General features: G+C 32.9%; 2 protein-coding genes across 2 annotated transcripts in view; one reads left to right on the top strand and one right to left on the bottom strand.

Annotated features, from left to right (window-relative positions):
• LOC133191888 (arginine--tRNA ligase, cytoplasmic-like) overlaps nucleotides 1-23,599 on the bottom strand; it is a 52,349-nt gene extending 28,750 nt beyond the window's left edge. The window contains exons 1-10 of the mRNA XM_061327632.1: nucleotides 23,498-23,599; nucleotides 21,407-21,553; nucleotides 19,020-19,202; nucleotides 18,048-18,137; nucleotides 17,485-17,663; nucleotides 16,541-16,724; nucleotides 14,283-14,412; nucleotides 13,377-13,481; nucleotides 12,470-12,648; nucleotides 12,014-12,123 (exon numbers count right to left, since the gene is read on the bottom strand). Of these exons, the coding sequence (XP_061183616.1) occupies nucleotides 12,014-12,123; nucleotides 12,470-12,648; nucleotides 13,377-13,481; nucleotides 14,283-14,412; nucleotides 16,541-16,724; nucleotides 17,485-17,663; nucleotides 18,048-18,137; nucleotides 19,020-19,202; nucleotides 21,407-21,553; nucleotides 23,498-23,539 (1,349 nt within the window). The 5' untranslated portion in view covers nucleotides 23,540-23,599. The remainder of the gene's footprint in view (nucleotides 1-12,013; nucleotides 12,124-12,469; nucleotides 12,649-13,376; nucleotides 13,482-14,282; nucleotides 14,413-16,540; nucleotides 16,725-17,484; nucleotides 17,664-18,047; nucleotides 18,138-19,019; nucleotides 19,203-21,406; nucleotides 21,554-23,497) is intronic.
• LOC133192503 (uncharacterized) lies at nucleotides 282-2,699 on the top strand. Its single transcript, XM_061328502.1, has one exon. It carries the CDS (start codon nucleotides 862-864, stop codon nucleotides 2,527-2,529), a length of 1,668 nt encoding a protein of 555 aa, XP_061184486.1. The 5' UTR covers nucleotides 282-861; the 3' UTR covers nucleotides 2,530-2,699.
• Nucleotides 23,600-24,005: the final 406 nt, after the last annotated feature.

Genomic DNA, 24,005 nt, shown 5'->3' with positions numbered 1-24,005 from the left:
TTGTTGAACGTATCTCCAAAGGCATTTTATTGAACTCTGAAATTTACTTGTGTGGACCATCATCTCATCCACTGCAGCTATTTAAAATTGTTTTCAATGAAAGTAGTGTGATGTAATTTTTCCAATACTATATTGACTCTCATGCTTTTAGTCACTGCAGTGACAGCAAGAAATGTATACCACAGTGCTCTCTCCTAATACAAATCAATACAAAGATCGTACATATATATCTCCCCCTGACGATCTCGTCGTAGGCTACTCTACCTCCTATTTGGATGTTTATACTACAGGATATTGCAGCTAGAAGAAAACTCCCAGTATCTATGAAGTTAATTCAATGAAATAGTGAAGATTTCAAGGATTTTCCAATGGAGCTATACTTTTAGGGATTTATACATGTACAACAGAATTTAAATTTAAAAGTGAGTTGCTTTGAGATTGGAATTAATTTGTGATCAAGAATAACAAGAGGTTTCTTAACTACTCCATCATTAGAGAAATGGCCCATCTTTTCTGTGTGTTATCCATTTCTGGGCTATTGCCTGCAGGACCGGATGCTCCTTAAGTGGTTGTATCTGCATCAGTTAAGCTGGTTTCAATGCAGGAACTCTGATTAATAGGAAAGCACATGCAACAACAACTGAATGTTTATGACAAAGGCGTGACAAAGTAACAATTCTACCATGCTTAAGCTTGGTTATAACAGCAATCACACGAACTGCACCTAAGTCTGAAACAGCTATATTTCATGACAACTGAAACATTTTAAGAAGATAGCAATTTACCCACACATGGTTTTGTTTGGACAATCAATGTAAAAAAAAAATTCAATTAGGAATCTGATGTTGTGTATAAAATATAATGTCATTTAAAATGGAGGAAGGCAATGAGACAGTGAACTTAACAACAACACAATTCATACAATCCGATGTTTCAGTGAGATTGGAGCTGTATTCCTGGATATTTTCTGTAGTAGTTCTGTGTTTGTCTATCCTTCTAGGAACCAGTGGGAACATCCTTGTTATCACTGCCATGTGCAGGAATCGACTCTACAGAAAGGTACGGTATGCTCTTCTCCTTCTATTAATGGCTGTCGCTCTCTTCACAGACCTTGTATACTGTCCAGTTGAACTGGTGAGGATATTTCTGTATTCAAATTCTGACAACTCATGGGTGGATCTGAAGTATGTTTCCTCCAGTATGTATTTAATCGTCTTTTCTGCCATTTCTTGTGTTTTGCTATTCATCAGTTTGAAGAACCTCTGCATCATAACTGAGAAATTTACACGCACTTACAGGTATGCCTTGTGTGCATTCTGTGTGATTACAACTCTTCTAGTTATTCTCTGTCCAGCTATTGGATATGGCATACTCTCCAACATGGACGAAGAGAAAAACGGTTCATTTACACCTTATCATATTCTGAATGAAAGAGCCTTCCTCTTCAGAATCACATACTTCAGCCTGTGGCTCATGATTATCCTCTTTGTTTTGGTGGGGATGATTTCTTTTATGGTAGTCACATACAGAGCAAAGCAGTCAGACCTTGATCTATCATCAGACTTCTCTCATCCTCACACACCAGACAAAGCTATAATTCCTAAGGTGCTTGTTAAAAAATCAGAAAATTCTCTTCATTCTGATGAGGAGGAGGAAGAAGAGGAAACTGGAAATCGGCTCCTGGATTCCTGTTCTGGAAAGGAAGACAACACTTCAACAATTGGAGATCTACCCTCTCCATCTAGATCCAAAGGTAGCCACTTGGGTGTTAATATGGCAGCCTACTTAGGCAGAAGGAGACACACAATAGGTCAGATAGGAACAACAGGGCTGGAAACAATGGAAAAGGCAAAGCAATATAATTATGTTCGTAAATTTTCTGTGGACATTCAAGCACTGCAAGCACAGTTAGAAAATCCAAAGAGACATGCATCAGACTTTCCATTTTCTTCCGATACAGAAATTCAAAAATCTCTTCAGAAATCAAATAATAAAGAAGACATTTTAAAGAGAATCCGACTTGCTCAGCAATCACCACTAGTACAAAACAACAAAACTTCCGACTGTGAGAAAGAAACAAATAGTGATTCCAGCAGTAGAAATAGTGAAAAAACTTCAAATGAAGTACTGCATGAATTACCTCCTCTGTTGACACTATCAGAAACAATGGCAGATGAGTTTAGAGAGAGAGCACAAGAAAAGGACCCTTCAGCAAGTTTTATAAAGCTCTCTTGCTCACTTGTTTTAACATTCCTTTGTTTCATGTTGCCTATGTTCATAACAGAGACCCTCAAAGAATTAATATCTTTAACAGCATACATCAATGTACTCTCATCTACCTTAGCACTGTCTACAGTACAAACCCTCATCTTCCCTTTGATTATCCTATTTCTAGACAAATATGTGCACAAATGTTTTCAGAAGATGGTCTCTACACTTCGTATGAAGTGCTTTGGATTGTGTTACCAAAGAGAGGCTGTACCAATGTCTAGTCATGAGGAAGAGGACATTTCAAACACACAAGTCTAAGGTTTTACAGCTTAGCATAAAACTACCAAACCTCTCTAACAGAGTGACCTAGCTAATGATTAAACATTAGAAAGGTTGCTGGTTACATTTCAGTAAAACATTGACTAGCTAATTTATCAAAATCAATATGACTTTTTAAAAACTAATGAATAAAGGTTATTCAGTCTTCAGTACAGGAAAGTATTAAATGAATTATTCACAATAGTATCAAATATTCCAAGTGAATTAGATGATCATGTCTATTCTTTTTGATAAATTTGGGTTCTTTAGTACAAAGACACTGAAGTTTATAAAGACATTAAATATTCATATAAATGCTCAAATTAAGTCTTAATATGTTGGATACTTGTATTAATAATATTTTTAAATGAAGCAGTATTCTTCATCAAGGTTAGTGTTAATTTTACCCTGATATATTTACCCTAAAAAAATAAAAATGACTGAATGGAGAATTATATATATAATCAACAAATTCACAAGTATAGTTTTGAAAATATCAAAAGCAGGTTTTACAGTGTATTTGTCATTAATTTTGTCTTCATGCAACCAAATGTGAAATTAAAGGCTATAAATATATAAATTAAATACATGTAAACAGCTCTCAAAAATGTTCTACTATCCTATATGTTAATAAAGAGCAAACGCAGAGTGAATGCAGGGAACAAAGTGTGAATAGTGAATGAATGATGAGTGAACCCTGAACAAATCCTACAGGAGCTTAAATAATGAGTGAACATTAACATTAGGGCTGGGTATCGGTTGGGAATTTTGTATTGCAATATTTGGAACTGTATTGCGATATGTATTGCAATATTTTAAATAACAGTTAAAATGCTCTTATCTTATTAACTGCCTTTTATAAGCAGAGTGTATATAACTTTCATAAATACGTTGCAACAAAAAAAGTTCTAGTTGATTTCACTACAGTTTGGCAACGGAATGCAACCACACAACAAAAACCTTCACCGTTTGGAACTGTTTGGCATGATTGAAAATGTTTATGACATCTTAAATTTCAAATTTTACTTTATAAATCTAAAGCCTAAGCATTTTACCAGTATATCGGTACTGGAAAAACGTACTGCAATACAATATTTTTTGTTAACGAATCACAATATACCAGAATATCGATATTATTGTGCAGCCCTAATTAACATTCTAATTAGTTATGCTCTGTTAAGATATATTCTTTAGTTTTAATTCTATTTCTAAACAAATTGTTTGTTTGTTCCTTTTTTTTGATTGATCATTATGTGTAACACATGCCATTATATTCCGAAGTTCCTATGTATTGATTTCTGTGATTAAAAAAAAACATATTACTTCAAACATGCATGGTCTTATGATCATTTTTTCTTTTGCACGCTGTTATTATGCATCTTGTGGACATCATTTTGTCATATACATTTATAATACATGTAATGTATTTATTACAATATATTGTATATTATGTACAATAATAACTGTCATATACATAATTTACCAGATTTGAATGTGTGGGTTTATTCTACTAAAAGAGTGATTAAAAAAAGAAAAGAAGAATTCAACATATTTATTCATTCATGCATTTTAAATATTTTCCTTTGTGACTATAGAATTTTTGCAGATTTATTAATTAATTAATTTATTTACATTTATTCTTCATTTGCTTTTTTTATCAGCAGCTAAGGCCATCTTTAAAATAATGTGTGTTTGCCCTCTCCTGACTACAGATTCAAGGAATTGGGTTGGTAGGTAGGTGGGAAAATTTTTTTCCTAGAAAATTTCAACACACTTATTGAAAGGATAAAAAAATTTAGGAATAAAAAGAAAAAAAATTATCATTTCCTGCAGGTTAAAAAAGTTTGGAGTCGGGCCATTTTTAGCCAGTCGGTCAGGAGAGGGCAAACAAACAATTTTTTAAAGATGGTCTAAATTTGTTTAGTTTATACCTGAATAATTTAATTTTAGTTGTATCACATCATTTGATTGGATAAAAGATTTTGTTTATATCGTATAACATAAGTTGCCTACGTCACAATGAGTTACGTCAAAAATGTATTACTCTGTTACTTTTAAAATATGTTCAATTTGAAGCCATTTTTGGAGGAAAAAATTTTCTTATTGTCTACTCTGAAATTAAATTATAAGGAATGAAGCTTATTTTAACCTATGTTATACAATATAACATAACTTGGGGCATTTTAAGCTTTTTTTATAAACCACTTTGTGGTTTATAAAGCCTAAACTGGCCCAAGTTATGTTATATCGTATAACATAGGTTTAAATAAGCTTCATTCCTTAAATGTAGTCTGAGTAAATGGTAATTGAACTGAGAGCAAATGATGAGGAATGAGCATATAGATGGAGCAGAGTGAATGCAGAGCAAATACTAAAACTGCAAAATAGAAAGTAAGCTAATAATGGAGAAAAACTCTGAAAAGGGGTAGTAGAACATTTTGGGAACTAGCTGTTACAAAATTCAAATTCACCTTAAAAACTGATGATAAAAGGGAAAAAAAAAACCAGGCAAAAATATAATCTACTCACAAGATAACCTTTTGTAACTAATATGTTCAATTAATAATATTGAAGCTATGTGTTTTTGTTTTATTTCATTTGTATTTTCTTAGAACTTGGGAGAAAAATTGAAAAGTTTTAAGTACCTAATAAATTTGAAAAAAAAGTTTTTATTTTGAAAGAGACCAGAATAAAAAGATAATTTTTTTTTCTATATCATTTTACTTACACTCAAGTTTGGCAAAATTTTCATTACTCTTAGTTTAACATTTTGATTATTAATTTATTTTCAATCTAATAAAATATTTATGTATGTATATGTATGTAGTGTAAGAAAGTTTATGATACAGTATCATAGTGATAACAACAAATGATAATCATAGATATTATAGATCTTTACATCTGGTCCAATGGACCTATATGTCACTTTAAATGTTATAATAAGGCCATACCAAGTTATTTGTATGTTTATAGTGTCAGCACTGGTCAGCGGATGGATTGGTTTTGAGGCAAGGAAAATAAAATAAAAAAGAAAAAAAATTCATATTACATACAAATATTTGCATGCATTTTATACTCTATTGGGATCAGCATTTCATTTCCTTTTACATTCTTTTTTAAGCTTTATACCAAAGATTTGAATTTTAATATACGTCTAGTATTTTTAAAAAAATTCTTTTTTAATTTTGTTTCAATGTGAAGGAAATTCTCAAATGATGAAATCATACAATTATTCTAATAATGTTGTATTTCTTTCCTTGTTGGTTTGTTTATTTTTTTGGCCAGATATAAAGATAGGTTTATTTATTTGAGGGTGGATGCTTATAACCTAAAAAAAAAAAAGACTTGGATTGGTCCAAGTTATAAAAAAGGGTATACATACCTGTAATTACATGACAGTTCTTTATTTATTTTTTTGGTCATATTTTATGTAATTTGTTGTCAAACTTTAAAAGCACTGTATATAATTAAATGTTTTTCTTAAAAAGTTATACACCAGAATACTAATTAAGAATTGTATGAAAATGAATAAAAATCTAGATATGCCATTTTTTCCAATATTTTGTTCTTAATTTTCCATGAAGCTGCATGACAATGAAGTACTAAAAATGCATTTGTAAATATATTCTCGCTAATTCTGATTAAACAGTGATTATGGATGAAATTGTCAAAAATAAAAACTGCAACAAAATATAACTGAAGCTGCAACACGTTAAAGCTTACAACGTCTTACGTCTTAATTCTTTTTGGGGGTGGATATAGATTAATACCATGTGTTTATAATTCTGTATATATAACAATTTATACAACAAATAATGTAGAGAAGTAATCCCCATCAATTCTTCTTAATTTGTACAGTAATAACTGATGGTATGACCATGAAACCTGAATACAAGGAAAAACAAAGATTTGATACAAAAATCAGGAAATCATAGAGACATACCAGGATTTCAGATATAATAAATTTCAAACGGTCTCAAATTAATTTTAACAAGGGCATTGCAAAGCAAAGCATCCCCTCGCAAAAGACCACACAATTCTGTTATGAATTATTACTTAACTTTTGTTACGCACCCTCCCACTCAACCCTCCCTTCTCCCCCCAGCACACACACACAAGCATACTATATCCTCTCCAACTTCTTGCGTGGGGATAGGGATAAATTTTATTTCATTTTTATTTTTTTTCATTATTATATTTATTTATTTTTTTTTGCAAGGGAAACACAATTTCACTTTTTATATTTTCCTTGGAAAATATTTTTATATTTCTAAGTAAATAAAAAGTTGACACTAGGATTTGAATATTTAGCATGTTAAGTTTTGATAAGTTCTATGTCATGAGGACCACTGCTACAGTTTGATCTATTAATAAGTGTAAATTTATTATCCCCCTGTGCTTCAATTTAAACAATATGGCATAAAATACATACGATTGAATCGGAACTGAGACAACCCGTAATTGGCGACTTCACTGTACTTATAGGCAAGCTACATGTATGTAGCTAAATATACAGTGATTGGACAAGTGCCGTTAAGAAGTAAATGTTTACTTGCTTAAAAATACTGACAATAATCCTGAATACATAAACCTGTAATTGGCAACTTCACTGTACTTAGGTAATTCAAGCTAGGTAGCTAAATATGATGTTAACAAAAATTTTGCACCCGACTGCACATGACTCAATTATAATTTACACTTGGAAAAGAAAAAAAAACTGTATGTTATATTTTACTATCCCCTTGTTCAGTTATATTTAAGTAATTGGAATATGAGAAGATCAGACAATAGATTAATCAATTAAAAATATATCAAGGCAACATTTGATCCAGGTGCAAATTACGTCACTTTCGTTTTGCACAAGGTCAAACTAACCCACCCACTAACTAACACACACATATAGCCCGTTACTATATCCCCTCTGCAACTCTATTGTCAGGGATAATAAAAGAAAAAAGTACTAAGAAGTTACAGTCAACTGATCTTAATGACAGGGTTGTACCTAAGACCCGGGGGCCATAATTATTTAATATTCATATTATCATCATTCATGTATCATGATTTACATAATTCAACACTTTCCATTTCAACATGATATTTAAAATTATTTTACTCTATAAAATTATTCTACATTCTACCACAGTATTTGAAATAAAATCGAATTAGATTTAAATCAGACTAATTTTAAAACTATTCTTGCAAATTAAATGTCACTATGGTTAATACCTATTTGGAATATTACATCAGGAAGCCATTATAGATGTTTCTCTATTTATGCATCATTTTAAGGGCAAATTTAACATCTGAAATACTTATTTTTGAAATGATGACGTGTTCATAATGATAATAATAAAAAAAAATCACTGGCCAGCTGTCTACTTCAAGGCCAAATCTACAATCTGGTTTTGAATTTTCACATCTATAATTTGTCAACATACTGTATGCAAATCTAAGTACTGAATGTACTGAATAGAGGTGACATCTTCTGTTGATAATGTTATATGGATTTCCAAATTGAGTGATTTGGATGAGAAGGACTAAATATGTTGATTTATTAATGATTAAGATAAATTAATGATTAAGATACATAATTCATGACTCAAAAACAGATATAATTAAAATAATTATGCATTCTTGTGTATACCAAGTCCTTATCGATTGAAATTGGATCAAAAGTGTATGAGGTGTAGTGTTTTGAAAGAATTCTCTTACATAATCATTAGAAACTGCAACCTGTTCATAGAAATTTTATAGTCATGCAAGCATGCTGTAGTATACCTGTGTTCCAAGTTTTATTGAAATCAGAACAAACATGTAGGAAGAATTTGTTTTTGAAAGAAATTTTAAAAGAATTTCTCACAAAGTTCTATTTTATTTAAGTAACCATTATTGCAATGCCCTTTACTTTAATCTACCAGAAAAGCGCAATATATTTTCTAGTGCTACTTGAAAAGCGCAATATATTTTCTAGTGCTACTTGAATTTACGATAGAACTGTCAAATCACAATAGACATAGCCACACCCTGATGACAAATACATTACAAAACATGATCACAGAAACCTCCAGGTCCAGCCAATATTCATTTGTTTCTAAATTGTAAAAGAAATTCATTATATACTGCATTACTTGGTAACAAAATTTGACTTTGTAATAAACAGGAATTCACATTAAGAGTATTCCTTATAAACATGTTTTACTGTAAATAACATAATTGCACTAATCAAACCATAAATAATCAGAATTAGTGCCCAGGTTTTATTCCATTTAGAATCAATACAACCCAGCAGATAATTACATGAAAAGATCACTTTCTATCTATTTATCTAACCAAACAAGACAGGCTGTGAATAAAATTACAATATTAGAGCTTGTATAATTGCAAATTTGTTTTTTAACAACCCCCAGAGAAAAGAGGTGCTACAAGAAAATGGTTTTATCATTAAACGGCAATTTCTCTTTCACCACTAGGCTGTGATGTATGGATGAATTCTTTTCATATTTTATCGATTTTTATTTTTTGGAGAAGACATGTCTTTATAAAGATGAAGGAATAATATGCCAGAGTTAGGAAAATGATGTTTCACCAAGACTCTCTAGGCAACAACATTGACATGTCATCAACATTACATGCATTAAAGAGGCATATCATGGAGAGCTGATGAGAATGCTGACAATTATTTCCATTTTCCCCTCGTTGTGTTCAATCACAGACAGCAATTACAGGCCTATGCATTTCATCTGATAGACATGAGAGAGGGATTGTTAACACATTTTTTTTTTTGATGTGGTCCAGAGTGCAGCAAAAAGGACAATTCGGGTGTCTGAATCTTTGTGAGTTGACTAACATATTACAGAATACTTAGAGTCGCGAGATCTTTACATTTCATGTTGACCACTCACAACCACTTTGAAAAGGGCCAGGTTACAAGTACTAGCCTTATAATAAGCTTCCAGCACTCAAATGAATTTAAAGTCAACAGGAACAAAATTACCATCTTTCAAAGAGAAATCCTAATGCTTTTAAGGTTCATCAATACTCTGAAAAGAGAGATAAGTCTTAATGACATAAATGTCTATTATTCCTTTATAGTCGTGTCTAGTTGAAGTGTCATTTTTGTCCAATTTTGCCCCGCAAGCTATGCTATAATTGTTTGTATTTTACTTAAAAACTACATTTCTTTTGGAAAATCATAAGAGTTAAAGAAACATTTTATATGAGTGAGCAGAGGGTTTATGAACCTTAAAGAATTATTTTAAAGAATTTTCAAATTTTGATTTAAATTTGGGTTAAGAAATAAGGTTTCTACAAAACAGATATCATGCAGAATGAGCTAAGTGAAAGCAAAAAAAAAAAACATCCTCAAATATGCTGGAAACCTTGAAAGGGCTTTAACCTTAAGTTTGTGGAAAACAGAGAGATGGACAAGGAAGGGAGTCCTCAAAGTATAATGTCCCTCTGTGTCATTGATCTTACAGAAAGCTGCATCTGACTGGCATCTTTGTAATCCATCATTAATTACAAGATGTACTCTAAACATTCATATGATCACAGCAGGACATTGAAATAGCATAATTCATCAGGAAAGTCTAGACCACAGTATCAGTTCATCTTCTGTCAAAGACCTTATACTAATTAATGATCCTGATATAATCCATTTTGTGATAATTTAAAACATAATTAGCATGATCTGCAAATATGTCTTAATTACTCTCACGATAATTTACTGTATGACGTTCGTTTCAAGTTTAATGATTTGATTTTTTTGGACATATGTTACATAATATTTTCCTGAATTACAAAGGTCTATCCAGTTTTTCTCTTATCAGACAAATTTTGATAAAAATGATACAAACATTTTTTTTTCTCACATTAGAAGCAAGATATACTTAATACTCATTATTTCAAATATCTTCAGGCTAAAGAAATTCTTTAATTACTTAAATAAATATCTTTTTATGATAAGCATTCTGTGCTGACTGCTGGTTCATTAAAAATGAAAATTGTACCTTTGTTACAAAAGAAATGCCTTCACAGTTTCATTTTAAGACTGTTCTAAAAAACACAAAACACTTAATATTCAGTTCCCAAGAGCAATGACCTTTAAACAACTTTTAAAAGAATGACAATTTGTCTTATCAGTGCATTGTTGGTACATACAGTAATTGTTTCTTGTAAACCCATAACCAATCAGCCATTGATAAACTGCTTCTGTGTCTACACTACTTAGCTCAAATCTTTATTGATTTCTTTGCTTAAGGATTTGTACAAGACTATACAGCAAAGCCAAAGAGCTTCCACCAAAATACATTATATGTATTTCTCATTTTTTTGGTTGCTCACAGACTAATTGATAAACCAATGACAATTATGGGACTAGTCATGAAAATATAGTTGGTTGGAGTGTATGATTATCTCCATTACCAGAAGGAAATGACAGTAAGACATCAGTAAATGAAGACTCGAGATGAAGGACAACCTTATCTGATGAGTAAGACATGAATGTTCAGATTTTCAGAATAGATTTACTAGTACAGATCACTACAGAAAATTGAATGTTTCCCACTATGACTGTCCTTTTGCAGTTGAAAGCAAGCGATAATGGACCATCATCCAATTACAGCACTTGAAACTGGACATTTGATTCTGTATGCATTAATTTAATTGTAATAATTTGAGTATTTTTTTTTATTCTTCAAGATACTTGCACTTAAGTAGAGAATAACTTGGAAAAATTTCTTTGAACAATACTCTGCTGGCAAAGATCCTGTTTATGTGAGGAAAATACAAAAAAAGCCTGACAACTACGAAGACTCTTAATGATGATCATGATTCATTGATGTTCATTAAAGCCCTCAAAGTAGCAGAATATAAGGAGCTTGATTCCTACTTCAACCTACTGAATAAGGTGAATTCTGCTGCTTTTTTTAAAATCCAGTGTTAATGCTGTTTAATACAAAGTCATCTATAAAGCTGGTGGTCAACCAGTGACTTGCTGGATTCTACGTGTCAATCACCAGGGGTCTAATTGGCGACTAATTTAGTCGTCATGGCGCCTAATATTTTTGAATGGCGCCTAAAAATTTTCCATAAGTTGCCAAATTGGCGACCATTTTAAATTGACTTGGCGATCATCGCATTCCGGAAATTTTAACATTTTTAACAATTTTCCTAAAAACACGAAAAGAAATTTAAATTAAAGAAGAGGAAATTATTTCTAGCAATTGACATGTCCTGTTTCTTAGTCACGGCATGGGTCCCTATATTTATTACTATTAACTTATAAAGTTGGCGCCTTAAAAAAATTGCCTGGCGACTAAAAATTTGCATTGGCGACTAAATTTTTTTGATAAGGCACCAGCTGGCGCCTAAATTTTAGAGGTCACTCAGAGGCCTGATCACTTACTTGTCTGCCCCTAGGACCACTCCAAAGGCCACATGTTCTACCCTGGTCAGTTTACTGTTGTACATGTCAATCACTTACTTGTCTTCTCCTAGGACCACCCCAAAGGCCACATGTTCTACCCTGGTCAGTTTGCTGTTGTACCAGCCAAGATGTTCTGCTGCAGCATACACCGTCTGGAGGTGGGTTCCCTACATAAATAACACCTCATTTACACTGTTTTCTTTTTATTATTTATGTACATGTCGACATACAGGGAAATGTCCAATTTCAGTTTATGATAATTGTGTTTTTTCTCCCTTCACCATGGTACTGACACTGGAGGTAGTTATTTTGATGAAGTCTGTTGTCTGCACCTGGCCATGCCAACAAGTTGAATAACATGTCTTGGTCAGTTGAATACCATGTATTGGCATGACATGAAAATTTGTTAGCATGACCAGATGCTAAAAAATAACAATCACAGTGTTTTTCTCTATGAATTGTGATTCCAAATGCTGCATTTGTAGCTGTGATCTATATTAAGGTAGTTTTTACCTGTCCTGCATCCACGACATAAATCAGCCAGTCTCCCTTCTCGTCGTGAAGACGTTGTTTAATGGCTGCCATGTCAGACGTGTCGTATGTAAATCCTCCATCGGATTTGACAATTGTCATCGGGACTGGACAGCCTGGTACATACATGATTTGTCTCCCTTCATCATATTCCAGTTTACCTACAAGTTAATTTTGAAAGAAAAAGCTTTAAATGAGGAATATGCTATAACATACAGATTCACATTTTATTTTTAGAAATTAGAATTGAAATTTTGACCTTTTCCTAAGCAATTACCGTATATACTCGCCTATAAGTTGGATTTTTGGGAGTTAAATTTTGGTCTAAAACTTTATGTCCAACTTATAGGCGAGTCATTAAAAGATTAGTATTTTTCTGTATGGCAAAATGAAGTATTTTATAAACATTTCCCATGATTATCGTTGAACAAAGTCTGGATATATTATATCATTTATGTTTTCTAAGATTATACATAAAGTACAAGTATTTACATATTTTAATAATTTTATTTTTATCTTAGGTGTGCATTATGTACTTTTCTTCATGATTAAAAAATAAATATAGGCGTCATTTCTAAAAATATTAATCGAAACCAGGTTAAAACATCAGAGCATTGTTTTGAAATTGTCAAGCGATTCTGGCAAAAGTTATACTGACTTATAAGCGGGTCAATGGCATATCCCTCCAAAATAACCTCAAAAAATACAACCGACTTATAGGCGGACTTACTTATAGGCGAGTATATACGGTAAGATGCATATCACTATTTTTTTTTGACACATTTTAAAAATATGACTAAAAATCTTTTAAAAAAGGGAAAGATAGATATACAGGATGTTTATATACTGTATGTACACTATAAATGGCTAATAAGCTTCATTTACTTACCCATGTGATCAAGTAATTTGACGACATCTTTCATCATCTCCTGATAAAAGGATTCTCCCCTTTCTATCAGAGTTACACCAAGGCGATCGTAAATCTTCTGAAACTCTACAATAAACGTAAGCAACAAATATTTTACAAATAAAGAGACACTAAAAAAATTGCCACATTCCCTTGTATGAAATGATGAGCTTATTTATATGCATGGGACTTATTTACATGCATGGGAAAACAAAAGAACAAAAGGAAAATAAACAAAACAAATTTCCCCATGTTGATTCACTTTAATTAACACAACCTTAAAAATCCATGTGTTCTTGATAATTTAACTTCTCTCCTCTCAGAAACACTTGTCCTATCATATTATCAATATTTAGGTTTTTTTTAAACAAAAAAAAAAAAAAAAAAAAAAAATTAAATTCATTAACAACCTATATTTAGGAATGCTCTTGACTGTATCTGTAATGAAAGAATTACAGAAACATAATTGGTTGGTTATTCTATGGATTGAATTAAAATCTCTTCCTTGGCTTATCTTGGAGAGTAAGCTTTAAGATCACATGATTTAAGCAATTCCAACATTTTAATTGCTTGATAAAACTCAAGTTTATGAGGCGAGAAATGTATGAGAAATACAATAAATTCCTTAAAATAAGTCAAAATCCTAAAGGTTCATAAAAATGTGCATGCATAGAGATCATATGCACTTCAAATTATTCTTAATGATCAATGCTCATTAGCAGTTGTTGTAAGTTCATTAACAGAAATCATCAATGAAATCACAATAATTTAAACATCCATGGATTATAATTTTCATGATACACCCCTCCTCCTTCCCTCTTCACTGTGAATTGCATACAACTAGTGTAAATCTCTAGAATGACAAAACAAGATGAATGCAGTACTTGCCTTTCCGTGACACGTCACAGATAAGTTTCCACGCATTGATGTGCTCCTTATCATAACTCTGTAACTTCACCACTGCATCATACGCTCTCTTTTTAAATTCTTCATCCTCATCAAACCTGGTTTTGGATTCCTGCAGGAAAGGAAAAATCTCTGCATGAAAAATAATTTGAATTCCCTGTTACAAAAGCTCATGATTTTACTATTAAACAGAAAGAATGAAAGAAAAAGTGAGCAAGCTCACATACCCCATGCTCCCCCAAAACTCGACAATGCAACACGTAATGAATGGCACAGTGCATTTTAAATACACAGTATAATTCAAAAAGGGGCATTACTTGCAAAAAATCATCACATTAAAACTTGCATATAAGGACATTCAAATCTTTGTATGTTACAAATTTAATTGGGCTGAAGTTTCTAGATAAATAATGGAATCAACATTTCTTGGTAATATACAAATCTATACATTATGTCTGAAATACCTACAAAGTTTCAGGAAATTCAGTGCAGGAGTTATGCTGACAAACTGTTATTTAAATTTCTCAGTGATTTTGACTTGTTAATGAGTGTAAGTCCATGTCCAACACATGACAATTTACACATTTAAATAATTGATGGAAACAAAATTATGATGTACCGGTAGTCATATGAATTTGTTTATATACTGTACTTATGAAATTATTTAGCAAAGCACCAATTTGAGAGGGGGGGAACTATCCAAGATTTTGTGTGTGTGTGTGTTTTAAATCATGAATATTTTGATCTCAAAATCAATAGGGGTCTTTTAAGTTCATAAAATATTTCACATAAAATTTCATTACAAAAGCTGATTCCAGTGGATTTCCTTATTACCTAGCTGGAAAGTTTCTTCAATAATAGGCAAAATTCTTAGGGCAAAAATAAGGGAATCGGATTTTCCTGGAAATATGCACATCTACCCACTGTGTACTAAATATCTGCAAAGTTTGACCAAATTCTGTGCAGCGGTTTAAGAGGAGTTGTGCTGACAAACTGTTCATCTCTATATTCAAGATATGGCCAAAAATCTAAGTTGAAAAGTGCCGAAATTCCCAGAAAAATAACGGAATCTGATTTTCCTGGTAATATGCACATCTACACACTGTGTACTAAATATCTGCAAAGTTTGACCAAATTCTGTGCAGCGGTTTAAGAGGAGTTGTCCTGACAAACTGTTCATCTCTATATTCAAGATATGGCCAAAAATCTAAGTTGAAAAGTGCCGAAATTCCCAGAAAAATAATGGAATCGGAATTTCCTGGTAATATGCACATCTACACATTGTGTCCTAAATATCTGCAAAGTTTGACCAAATTCTGTGCAGCGGTTTATGAGGAGTTGCACTGACAAAAAAAACAGGACTGATGGACTGACTGACCGACTGACTGACTGACTGACGGATGGGTCAAAAACATTATACCCCCGCAACTTGTTGCATGGGGTGTAATAAAGTAAAAGCTTGCAGATTATTACGACAACTGTGGATGCAGTGAAGCTATTAAAGACTATTTCACCTAAAATCTTTCTAAAGAGAGACTGCTGAAATTTTATTACTCTAAATATCTGCAAAGTTTGACCAAATTCTGTGCAGCGGTTTAAGAGGAGTTGTCCTGACAAACTGTTCATCTCTATATTCAAGATATGGCCAAAAATCTAAGTTGAAAAGTGCCGAAATTCCCAGAAAAATAATGGAATCGGAATTTCCTGGTAATATGCACATCTACACATTGTGTCCTAAATATCTGCAAAGTTTGACCAAATTCTGTGCAGCGGTTTATGAGGAGTTGCACTGACAAAAAAAACAGGACTGATGGACTGACTGACCGACTGACTGACTGACTGACGGATGGGTCAAAAACATTATACCCCCGCAACTTGTTGCATGGGGTGTAATAAAGTAAAAGCTTGCAGATTATTACGACAACTGTGGATGCAGTGAAGCTATTAAAGACTATTTCACCTAAAATCTTTCTAAAGAGAGACTGCTGAAATTTTATTACTCTGAAAGTGAGGGGAATACTAACTGCATTCTTTTCTTCTCTGGTCTTTTTTTTTTTTTTTTTTGAAAATTCCCTTATTTTTTCTCAAAGAAAATATGGTAAGAAGGATAACTCCTAAAATAAAACTGCAGGCCTATCTATCCTTTCAATTTATTTGGAAGAATGCACCTAAATGAAATTTATTTTCAGCAACCTAAATGCAGAAATAAGTGGTGAAAGTATCACACATTCTAGACCCACCTTGTAAAATGCCTGAAGGTCCTGTATTGGTGGGGATACTGTACTGTAGTTTGGGAATTTGTCCTTCAGGTGAGCAATTAACATGCCAAATTGTGTGCCCCAGTCTCCCACATGATTTATCCTTAGGACATCATGGCCGACCCATTCTAGCAGACGACAGATACTCTCACCAATAATAGTGGACCTGTGGTAAAGTATTTGAACAAAGTCTTACAAAAGAAACAAATCTGAACAAGCAGAGATGTTTTGCATGCGAACTGTTTTTGCATGTATAGCAGGGCCTTCACCAGGTTTCTAAATAAACAAATAATTAATCAAAGAACATAGGAGAAAGTACAGTATTATAAATGTTTATTTGTTCAGAAAATTCCTCAGTTGACTTTGTTTAATTTAGTGTTTGTATTGTCTCAAAAGCAACTGAGCATATGTACACTTTTTTTAATCGTAAATTTGATTTGGCGGCGAGGAAGTAGCATATTCGGTTGAACACTGTTACATAAGCCAGCTATATCTTCTAAAAGCAAAAAGCCTGGTTAAAAAGGGGATGCTGAAGAGGGTCTGGGATGGGTAACCCCTCCTCTAAGCCATTTTTTTTAACAAATGAATACCATTTTGGTGGGTGTTCTGAAGCATCCATGAAGTCATTCTTTCAAATATTTAATATATAAAATGCAGCAAAAAAGATATTTTCAAGTTTTAAGGGGGATGGGATGGCACCCACACACCTTCCATTCCGATGACTTGTAATGATACTCTACTTTACAGCTCATAATTTCAAATCATTTAATTTTTTTTTCATTTTCATATAATGTCTTATCCATTTTAGATATACATGTATTGATATTCATGATAATGTGAATATGAAAACTAAGCAGAGGTATATGTCTAAAGTCCATGTACTTCAAGTAAAGAGATCCTTTATAAAGCTTCAAACATGAGAGTACCTCAGATGGCCCACATGCATTTCTTTGGCAATATTTGGGGAAGAGAAATCCACAATCGCCTTTCGCTTGACCCCTATCCTTGGTGGCCTAACTCCTTTGTTCAAAAGCTCACTCACTTGCTCAGACACAAAATTTTTGTTGAGGAAGATGTTGATAAACCCAGGTCCTTGAACATCAACCTACAACATTTACAATAAATTACAACATGTACAGTAAATTAGTTGTCTGATTCTCAAATCTGCATAATATTCTAATATCTTAAGGATTTAATTCAATTCATGATCACTATACTTAAAGTGACTGAAAAACAGATGTCCTTTTGAAGCAAATCTTCATTTTAATACTTACATGTAAGGTATTCATTTTTTAAATGTCCTTATGTTCATGTAGGATTTTTTTTTAAGTATAATAAAAATAAAGTTTTAACATACAACACAGATGATTATTTCCCTTTATAATAATTATCATGTACATTCCAGGTGTGATTATGGACATTGATAAATCTGTACATAGATACATGGTATGTACATGTACATTGATTAATTACAGAACAGAAAAGCTACCTTTTCAAAATATGATGTTTCTGGAAGGTTTTGTACTATTTTGTTTGCAATATCCCTGGGACTGGAACCTTGTCCTTTTTCTTTCAATATCTGTTAAATAGAAAATAAAATTTAATTTGGATTTTTTATATTGTAAATGTACTGAACTTGTACTGGTTCAATTTTCAATTAATTAATTAAACCTAAAAATTTTAATGAAAATAAGAAATGTGTTAGAAATACATACCATAACAGTAGAATTTTTAGAAAGGATTCAATTAATATGATTATGGCATTATTGTCAAGAATTATGAGATCGCTAAAACTGAGTATGGAAATCAATTCATTCCACTACCTTTTTTAAATAGATAAATAACTAAACTTGCATCTGGCTACCACTAACTTCAACATATATTGTATGCCCCCAATGTAGCAAAGGGTTTATATGATACTGAGTAGAAAATATCTTCCTAATTAAGGACATACGCAACGTGGTTTGAACTTTATTGTCTTTTTCCCTGGAGTTGAAGAGTTCCAATACTTAAAGGAACTGTGTGCTACATATTAATGTCTATTTATGCTGGTGTACACTTCTTCTAAAACAAGTTTGGATAAATAAAACATCTAGAATATATGTTTAGTATTTTTTGTATATTTTTCTTTGAATTATACATGAATTTTCATCAATTGATATCTTTTCAAAACCTCTGGTAATGCATGCTGATTTTTTGTCTACGAACATCTAATGGCACTATAATCTTAAATTAAGAATATCTTGAAAAATTAACAGTAGGTAAGGTACGCTGTGTATGTCCTTAAGTCCTTTTGTAAAGGGGGCATAAAAATTCTACTTTATGTATAAAGAATAACATTTTCCTTTCTTTACAGAATATTTACACCTTACTTTAATTACAATTTTCTAAAGCTGACTGGTTTAAAATTTCATACCTATACAGCTGTTATGTACAATGCTCTGTGAAGCTATACACCTACCTTTGCTAAGTTCAGTGCACTGTTACACTGGTAGTCAGCAAACTTGGAGCTTCCCTGTATCATGACCGGCGGGTTATCTATATTTGGGAAGGCCTTACGAATCGCCATTCCAAAGACGTCCTCCACGATTGTACAGATACTGACCATGTAGTCTGGCTTCCTACTCTTCTCAGCTGTTATGCTCTGAAATATGTCAACCATACAAGAATATAATTGATTCACTTTGAAATCTTTTGTACGTCCATCTCTAAAATGACTTATACATATCTATTAAAATTGATTCCATAAACTGCGTTTAGTTTGCCTTTAAAAATTGATCATTCCTTCTTAAAATAAAGTGCCCCGCCACAGCATGATACGCCCATCAAATATTGTTCAATTGTCATATTAGTGATGCTGGGGTCCTGGGTTCGATTCCCAGTCCATCCTTATATTTTCTCCTTTCCTGTTACATAACTTGGTGCTGTTGACAACCCCTGGACTTGCAGGTGAAGGTCCTGCCAGGGGCAAATAAGAAATTAAATTTCGTCCTGCCAGGGGCAAATAAGAACTTGAATTGTGTCCTTGAGGGTGAAGACAATATAAGAAGGGAAGAATGTTATGGTTTGGGCTATGGATATTGGCCTGGATAGCTCAGTTTGGCGAGTGCCTGACTAGTGATGCAGGGGTCCGGGATTTGGTCCAGCCATACATTTTCTTCTTTCCTCTTATATAATTTGGTGCCATTACTCCTGAACTTGCATGTAAAAGTCCTGACATGGGCAATTTTTAGACTCTGTTTTTGAGGGCAAAGACAAAATAAGTGAGGAATGTTATGGTTTAGGCCATGGGTATCAGTCTGGATAGCTCAGTCGGGTGAGTGCCTCAGGGGTAGACAAATAGAATTTTACAGTACTTGCCCTCGGACAGGTAACCATCGTAAAATTACTTGTCCTACCAAAAAATATGCTTGCCCCACCTTTTTCCTAATTAACACAAAATTAGAGCATCATCGTTAGTGCTAGTTTATTTCTCAATTGATGCACTACATGGGGACCAAACTAGACCAAAAATCACTTAATTCTTCCTCCGAAAAATCTAGGGCTAATTCTTGTTCCATTGAGATTTCTTAGCTTGTGCAGTGCGCATATCTACATGTATATACATGTACATAATTTAGACATTTTTCTCTGTACTACTTTAACATAAGAAAAAAAAAAATAGAAGACGTCAAATCATTTGATGATTTCTAATTGCAAGGCATATGGATATCGAGCATTAGAATTTTAGTGCATATTGTCAACATACAATTTCTCATCTGAAAAAAGTTATTTCATATCCTGCATAATATGCATACATGATCACAGTTCATTATTTTAGTAGTAAAATTTTACATTTAAGATTCAGATTTCTTTCCGTATTTCGGGGTATTAGTAAAGTAAAAGTTTCAATCTATTTTCTTCAAAATAGTTTCATGAGGTATTCCCCCATTTTTTTTTTATTTAAGAATAATGTGTATTTATTTGCCGATTGAAAACAAAAAATATTATTCGGTATTTGATTATGAAAACCACAACTGCATGCCGATCGTGACTTTATTTTATCACCTATCAACAGCTCCAATTAAAACGTTTGTATTCACGGCATGAATTTTTTACATTATGACAATACCTAAAAAGGTCTAAAATCCTCTTCAACTTTTGTAACATGAAATTGATAGCTGCTATAATTAACGTCTTGAAACATGAATGGGTAAATTCTAGAGGAGTTCCGACCGAGTATTCAATGTACTGTGGTCAACAGCAGCGAAAACAGGTGCTCTCCTGTGATTCATAACATTTCGACAGCGATGAAACAAACAACATTTGATTTTTTGTTAACTGTAGAAGCACTTGCCCGTGGACAGGTACCACTTATCAAATAACTTGCCCGCCAAACAAAATTGGTTGTTCCGGGCATCGGGCAATGCTATTTATCTATGAGTGATGCAGTCTGGGATTCCGGATTTGATTCCCAGTCCAGCCATACATTTTTTCATTTGCTATTACAATTCAATTTATATTGAGAGAACATTCCATGGAGCAGACAATGATTTAAATCCAGAGCCCCTGGGAAAAAGAATGGAAAAAGCAATGGCTTAAACAAAGGATATGAAGCTGGGACCCCTGAACCCTATACAGTCTGGAATAAGTGAGTTTGCTGATCACTGGCAGACTGCCATAACTAACACACAGAGATCATGGAATTCCCTGACCAAATCCCATGTTCACATCAACACATAAAGATTGATACATAAAAATTAATCTTCATAAATTCTTTCCTCACAAGCTGTGACATCAAAGGCACACATCCCACATACACTGTATTTGTATTCTAGAGGCATTGTAGCCTGCATGTCTCTAACTTACCCTCTTTAACATGTTGATCTGATACTTAAGTTTGGTATTCTCATTCTGCAGAGCCTCCAATGCTGGTGACACGACCCCCTCAGCTATTAGTTTCTGGGGGTTCTGGAGGGTGGCTACCTCCTCTTCAAGTCTCTTGATCTCTGCCTCCTGTCAAAGCAGAAAACTTTGATCTTACAGTGTGATGATGCAATACTAAGAAAATAACTAAAATGGTGGAAAATGAGATTAAATAGAAGCATAAAACAATACTGGAATCAGATCTGCCATTAACATTGTTTTCAAAGAGCATATTTTAATGGGACATTTTATTTTACTGTACATCCTTCCTATTTTGTCCATTTACCAGAAATGGAAATGAATAACGACATAAACTTGTTTTTCACTTTGCATATTTAAGGCCATCATTAAAAATATCTTTGTTTCCCCTAACCCAACCCTAAAATTTCAAGTTGAGTAGGTAGGTAGGTAAATTATTTTTTTTTTCTGACAGCAGTTTTGAAAATACATTCTGAAAATTGAATAATATCTCTATAAATAAAAAAGAACAAAGGAAACCGATTTTTAAACCGAATATCATACAAATGAAATTTAAAAGCAACATGTATGGTAAATTAATTCACATATATTATTCATTTGAATTTGTGAAATATCTCAGGCCAGCGTAAATTTATTGAAATTGATTTTTTACAAAAAGACAAGATTCGCAAATACTCAACCATCGGCCCTTCGAGTATATTTTTTTCAAACCTACTATCATCTTCGAGTGCTTACACAGATAAAATGTCAAGGGCCTTGCGTGGCGCAGTAATTCTAGTGTTTCGTTTTGGAGTCACGACGTAATTCAGAAGCTTATTCTAATTAAGTCACAGGTCCCGACGTGGGGCGTGGAAACTGGTCAGTCGAATGAGACCGTAAAAAAGGTAGGGCCATGTAGTGTCACAGTATACATGTACATGTAGATGTTGGCACGAAAAAGATCCCTTACTGATGCTTTATGATCAATGGCCATAAGTGCCGAGAAAAAGTCTAAATTAGGAGCCCTCTACCAGGCAGATGTTCAGCAATTTTTAAAGGTATTTTAAAGCAAAGAAACAACCTATTTTCAAGGGCCCAACTAAAGAAAAGAAAAATACACTGGACGTCTCAGGAAGCCGTACCATAAGCCAAATTAAAGATTTCAACACTATTTGAAAAGAGTATACCTGTATAAACAATATTTAATTCAACCAAACCATATCTAAAATGATTAAAGTTTCATTTATCTAATGTTTTAGTCACGAAGTTTACCCCATAAATAAAAGGAATGAAGAAAGGACATCCGAACTATATTTATCAAGATGAAATAATTATACTAAGATATATTTACAACTCCAATGGTCCTATATAGTAAAAATAGAATCATACATGAAGTGTTTTTTTTAGATCGAAACGAATGAAATGCAGTGAAATTTATTGATATGCATACACAAAGTGGGCCCGTCATCTGCTCATGAGGCAGGCTTTGTCATGCTTACTACTTACGTTAATTTTAGAAGACACATTTGTAAATACCATCTGAACACTCCTTAGTCATGGTATATTGAATTCACGAAATGTTTCAAGAGTGTAGGATTCTAATAAGTTAAAGATGTATATTAAGATTGATACATCGCCGTTGTTTTATAACACTAAATAACCCTCTGTGGCCACATGTTGTGGGCGCCAAATGAGTTAAACAAAAGCCGCTGTTCTGATAAAAAACGAATTTTGATGAAATTGTATTTAATAAAGTTGATAAACAATAAAAATAAATATTTGAATAATCTTATTAAAAAAACTTTTCAGTCGGCACGATTTAAGTGGGTCGGTCGCGTTAGGGGAAACAAACCTATTTTTTATTTTGGCCTAAGTTTTCATGATTATAGAGTCTCCTTTTCCCCCAGAGAAATCATTGAACAGTTGAATAGATCAACCAGAAGGCTGAAGCACAAGAGCAGTGCCGAGTTTACTCAGTCTCTCGTGCTGTCAGTCATATGGCACTATGGGATCGCAAAGCTATACGTGGCTTACATAATAATTCGCATATATAAATATATAATATAGTTCTCTTACCGCTTGTTCGGCATGTGCTAGAAGCACAGATATATCAGTCATGATGATGAAATACTTCAAATAGGCTTTAATAGCCGGTAATCACAGAACAGGATCCACGTTGGATTTGTTTTCGGTATTTAAACGAGAGAATTGATAAGAAAAATAGTTACAATTCCGGAATAATAAAGTAAACTTTTTGTTCGGAACTCCTCAATATTTCTCATAGATTCATATTCAAATACTGAACCAGAATAATGTTTGCCAGGTAAAGTGGGAAAATTAAGTTATGTTTTGTCACAATGTTAATTTGTGTAAAATTTTGTATAGAATTTAATACATAGAAAACCACAGGTGCTTGAGGACAGCCCCCCCCCCCCCATATAGACCCCCGGGCCTTTTTGGCTTTTTTCTCATAAATCATCTTTCAATGACATAGTTGTGGTATATTTATGGCACGCCAAATTCACAAAAATGAGCTAATCATAGTTTCACAGTTGATAAACTAGGTTTATCGACTGTAAACTAT

Source organism: Saccostrea echinata, unplaced genomic scaffold (genome assembly GCF_033153115.1).
Source record: "Saccostrea echinata isolate AGI-Se365-2 ecotype Australia unplaced genomic scaffold, CSIRO_AGI_Sech_v1 ptg000025l, whole genome shotgun sequence".
Classification (NCBI taxonomy): Eukaryota; Metazoa; Mollusca; class Bivalvia; order Ostreida; family Ostreidae; genus Saccostrea; species Saccostrea echinata.
The sequence above is the reverse complement of the archived record's forward strand: the minus strand, read 5'-3'. Positions and strand labels throughout refer to the sequence as shown.

Bases quoted from the DNA above. Each gene is read 5' to 3' on its own strand.
- LOC133192503 (XM_061328502.1), top strand. From the start codon at position 862: ATGTCATTTAAAATGGAGGAAGGCAATGAGACAGTGAACTTAACAACA.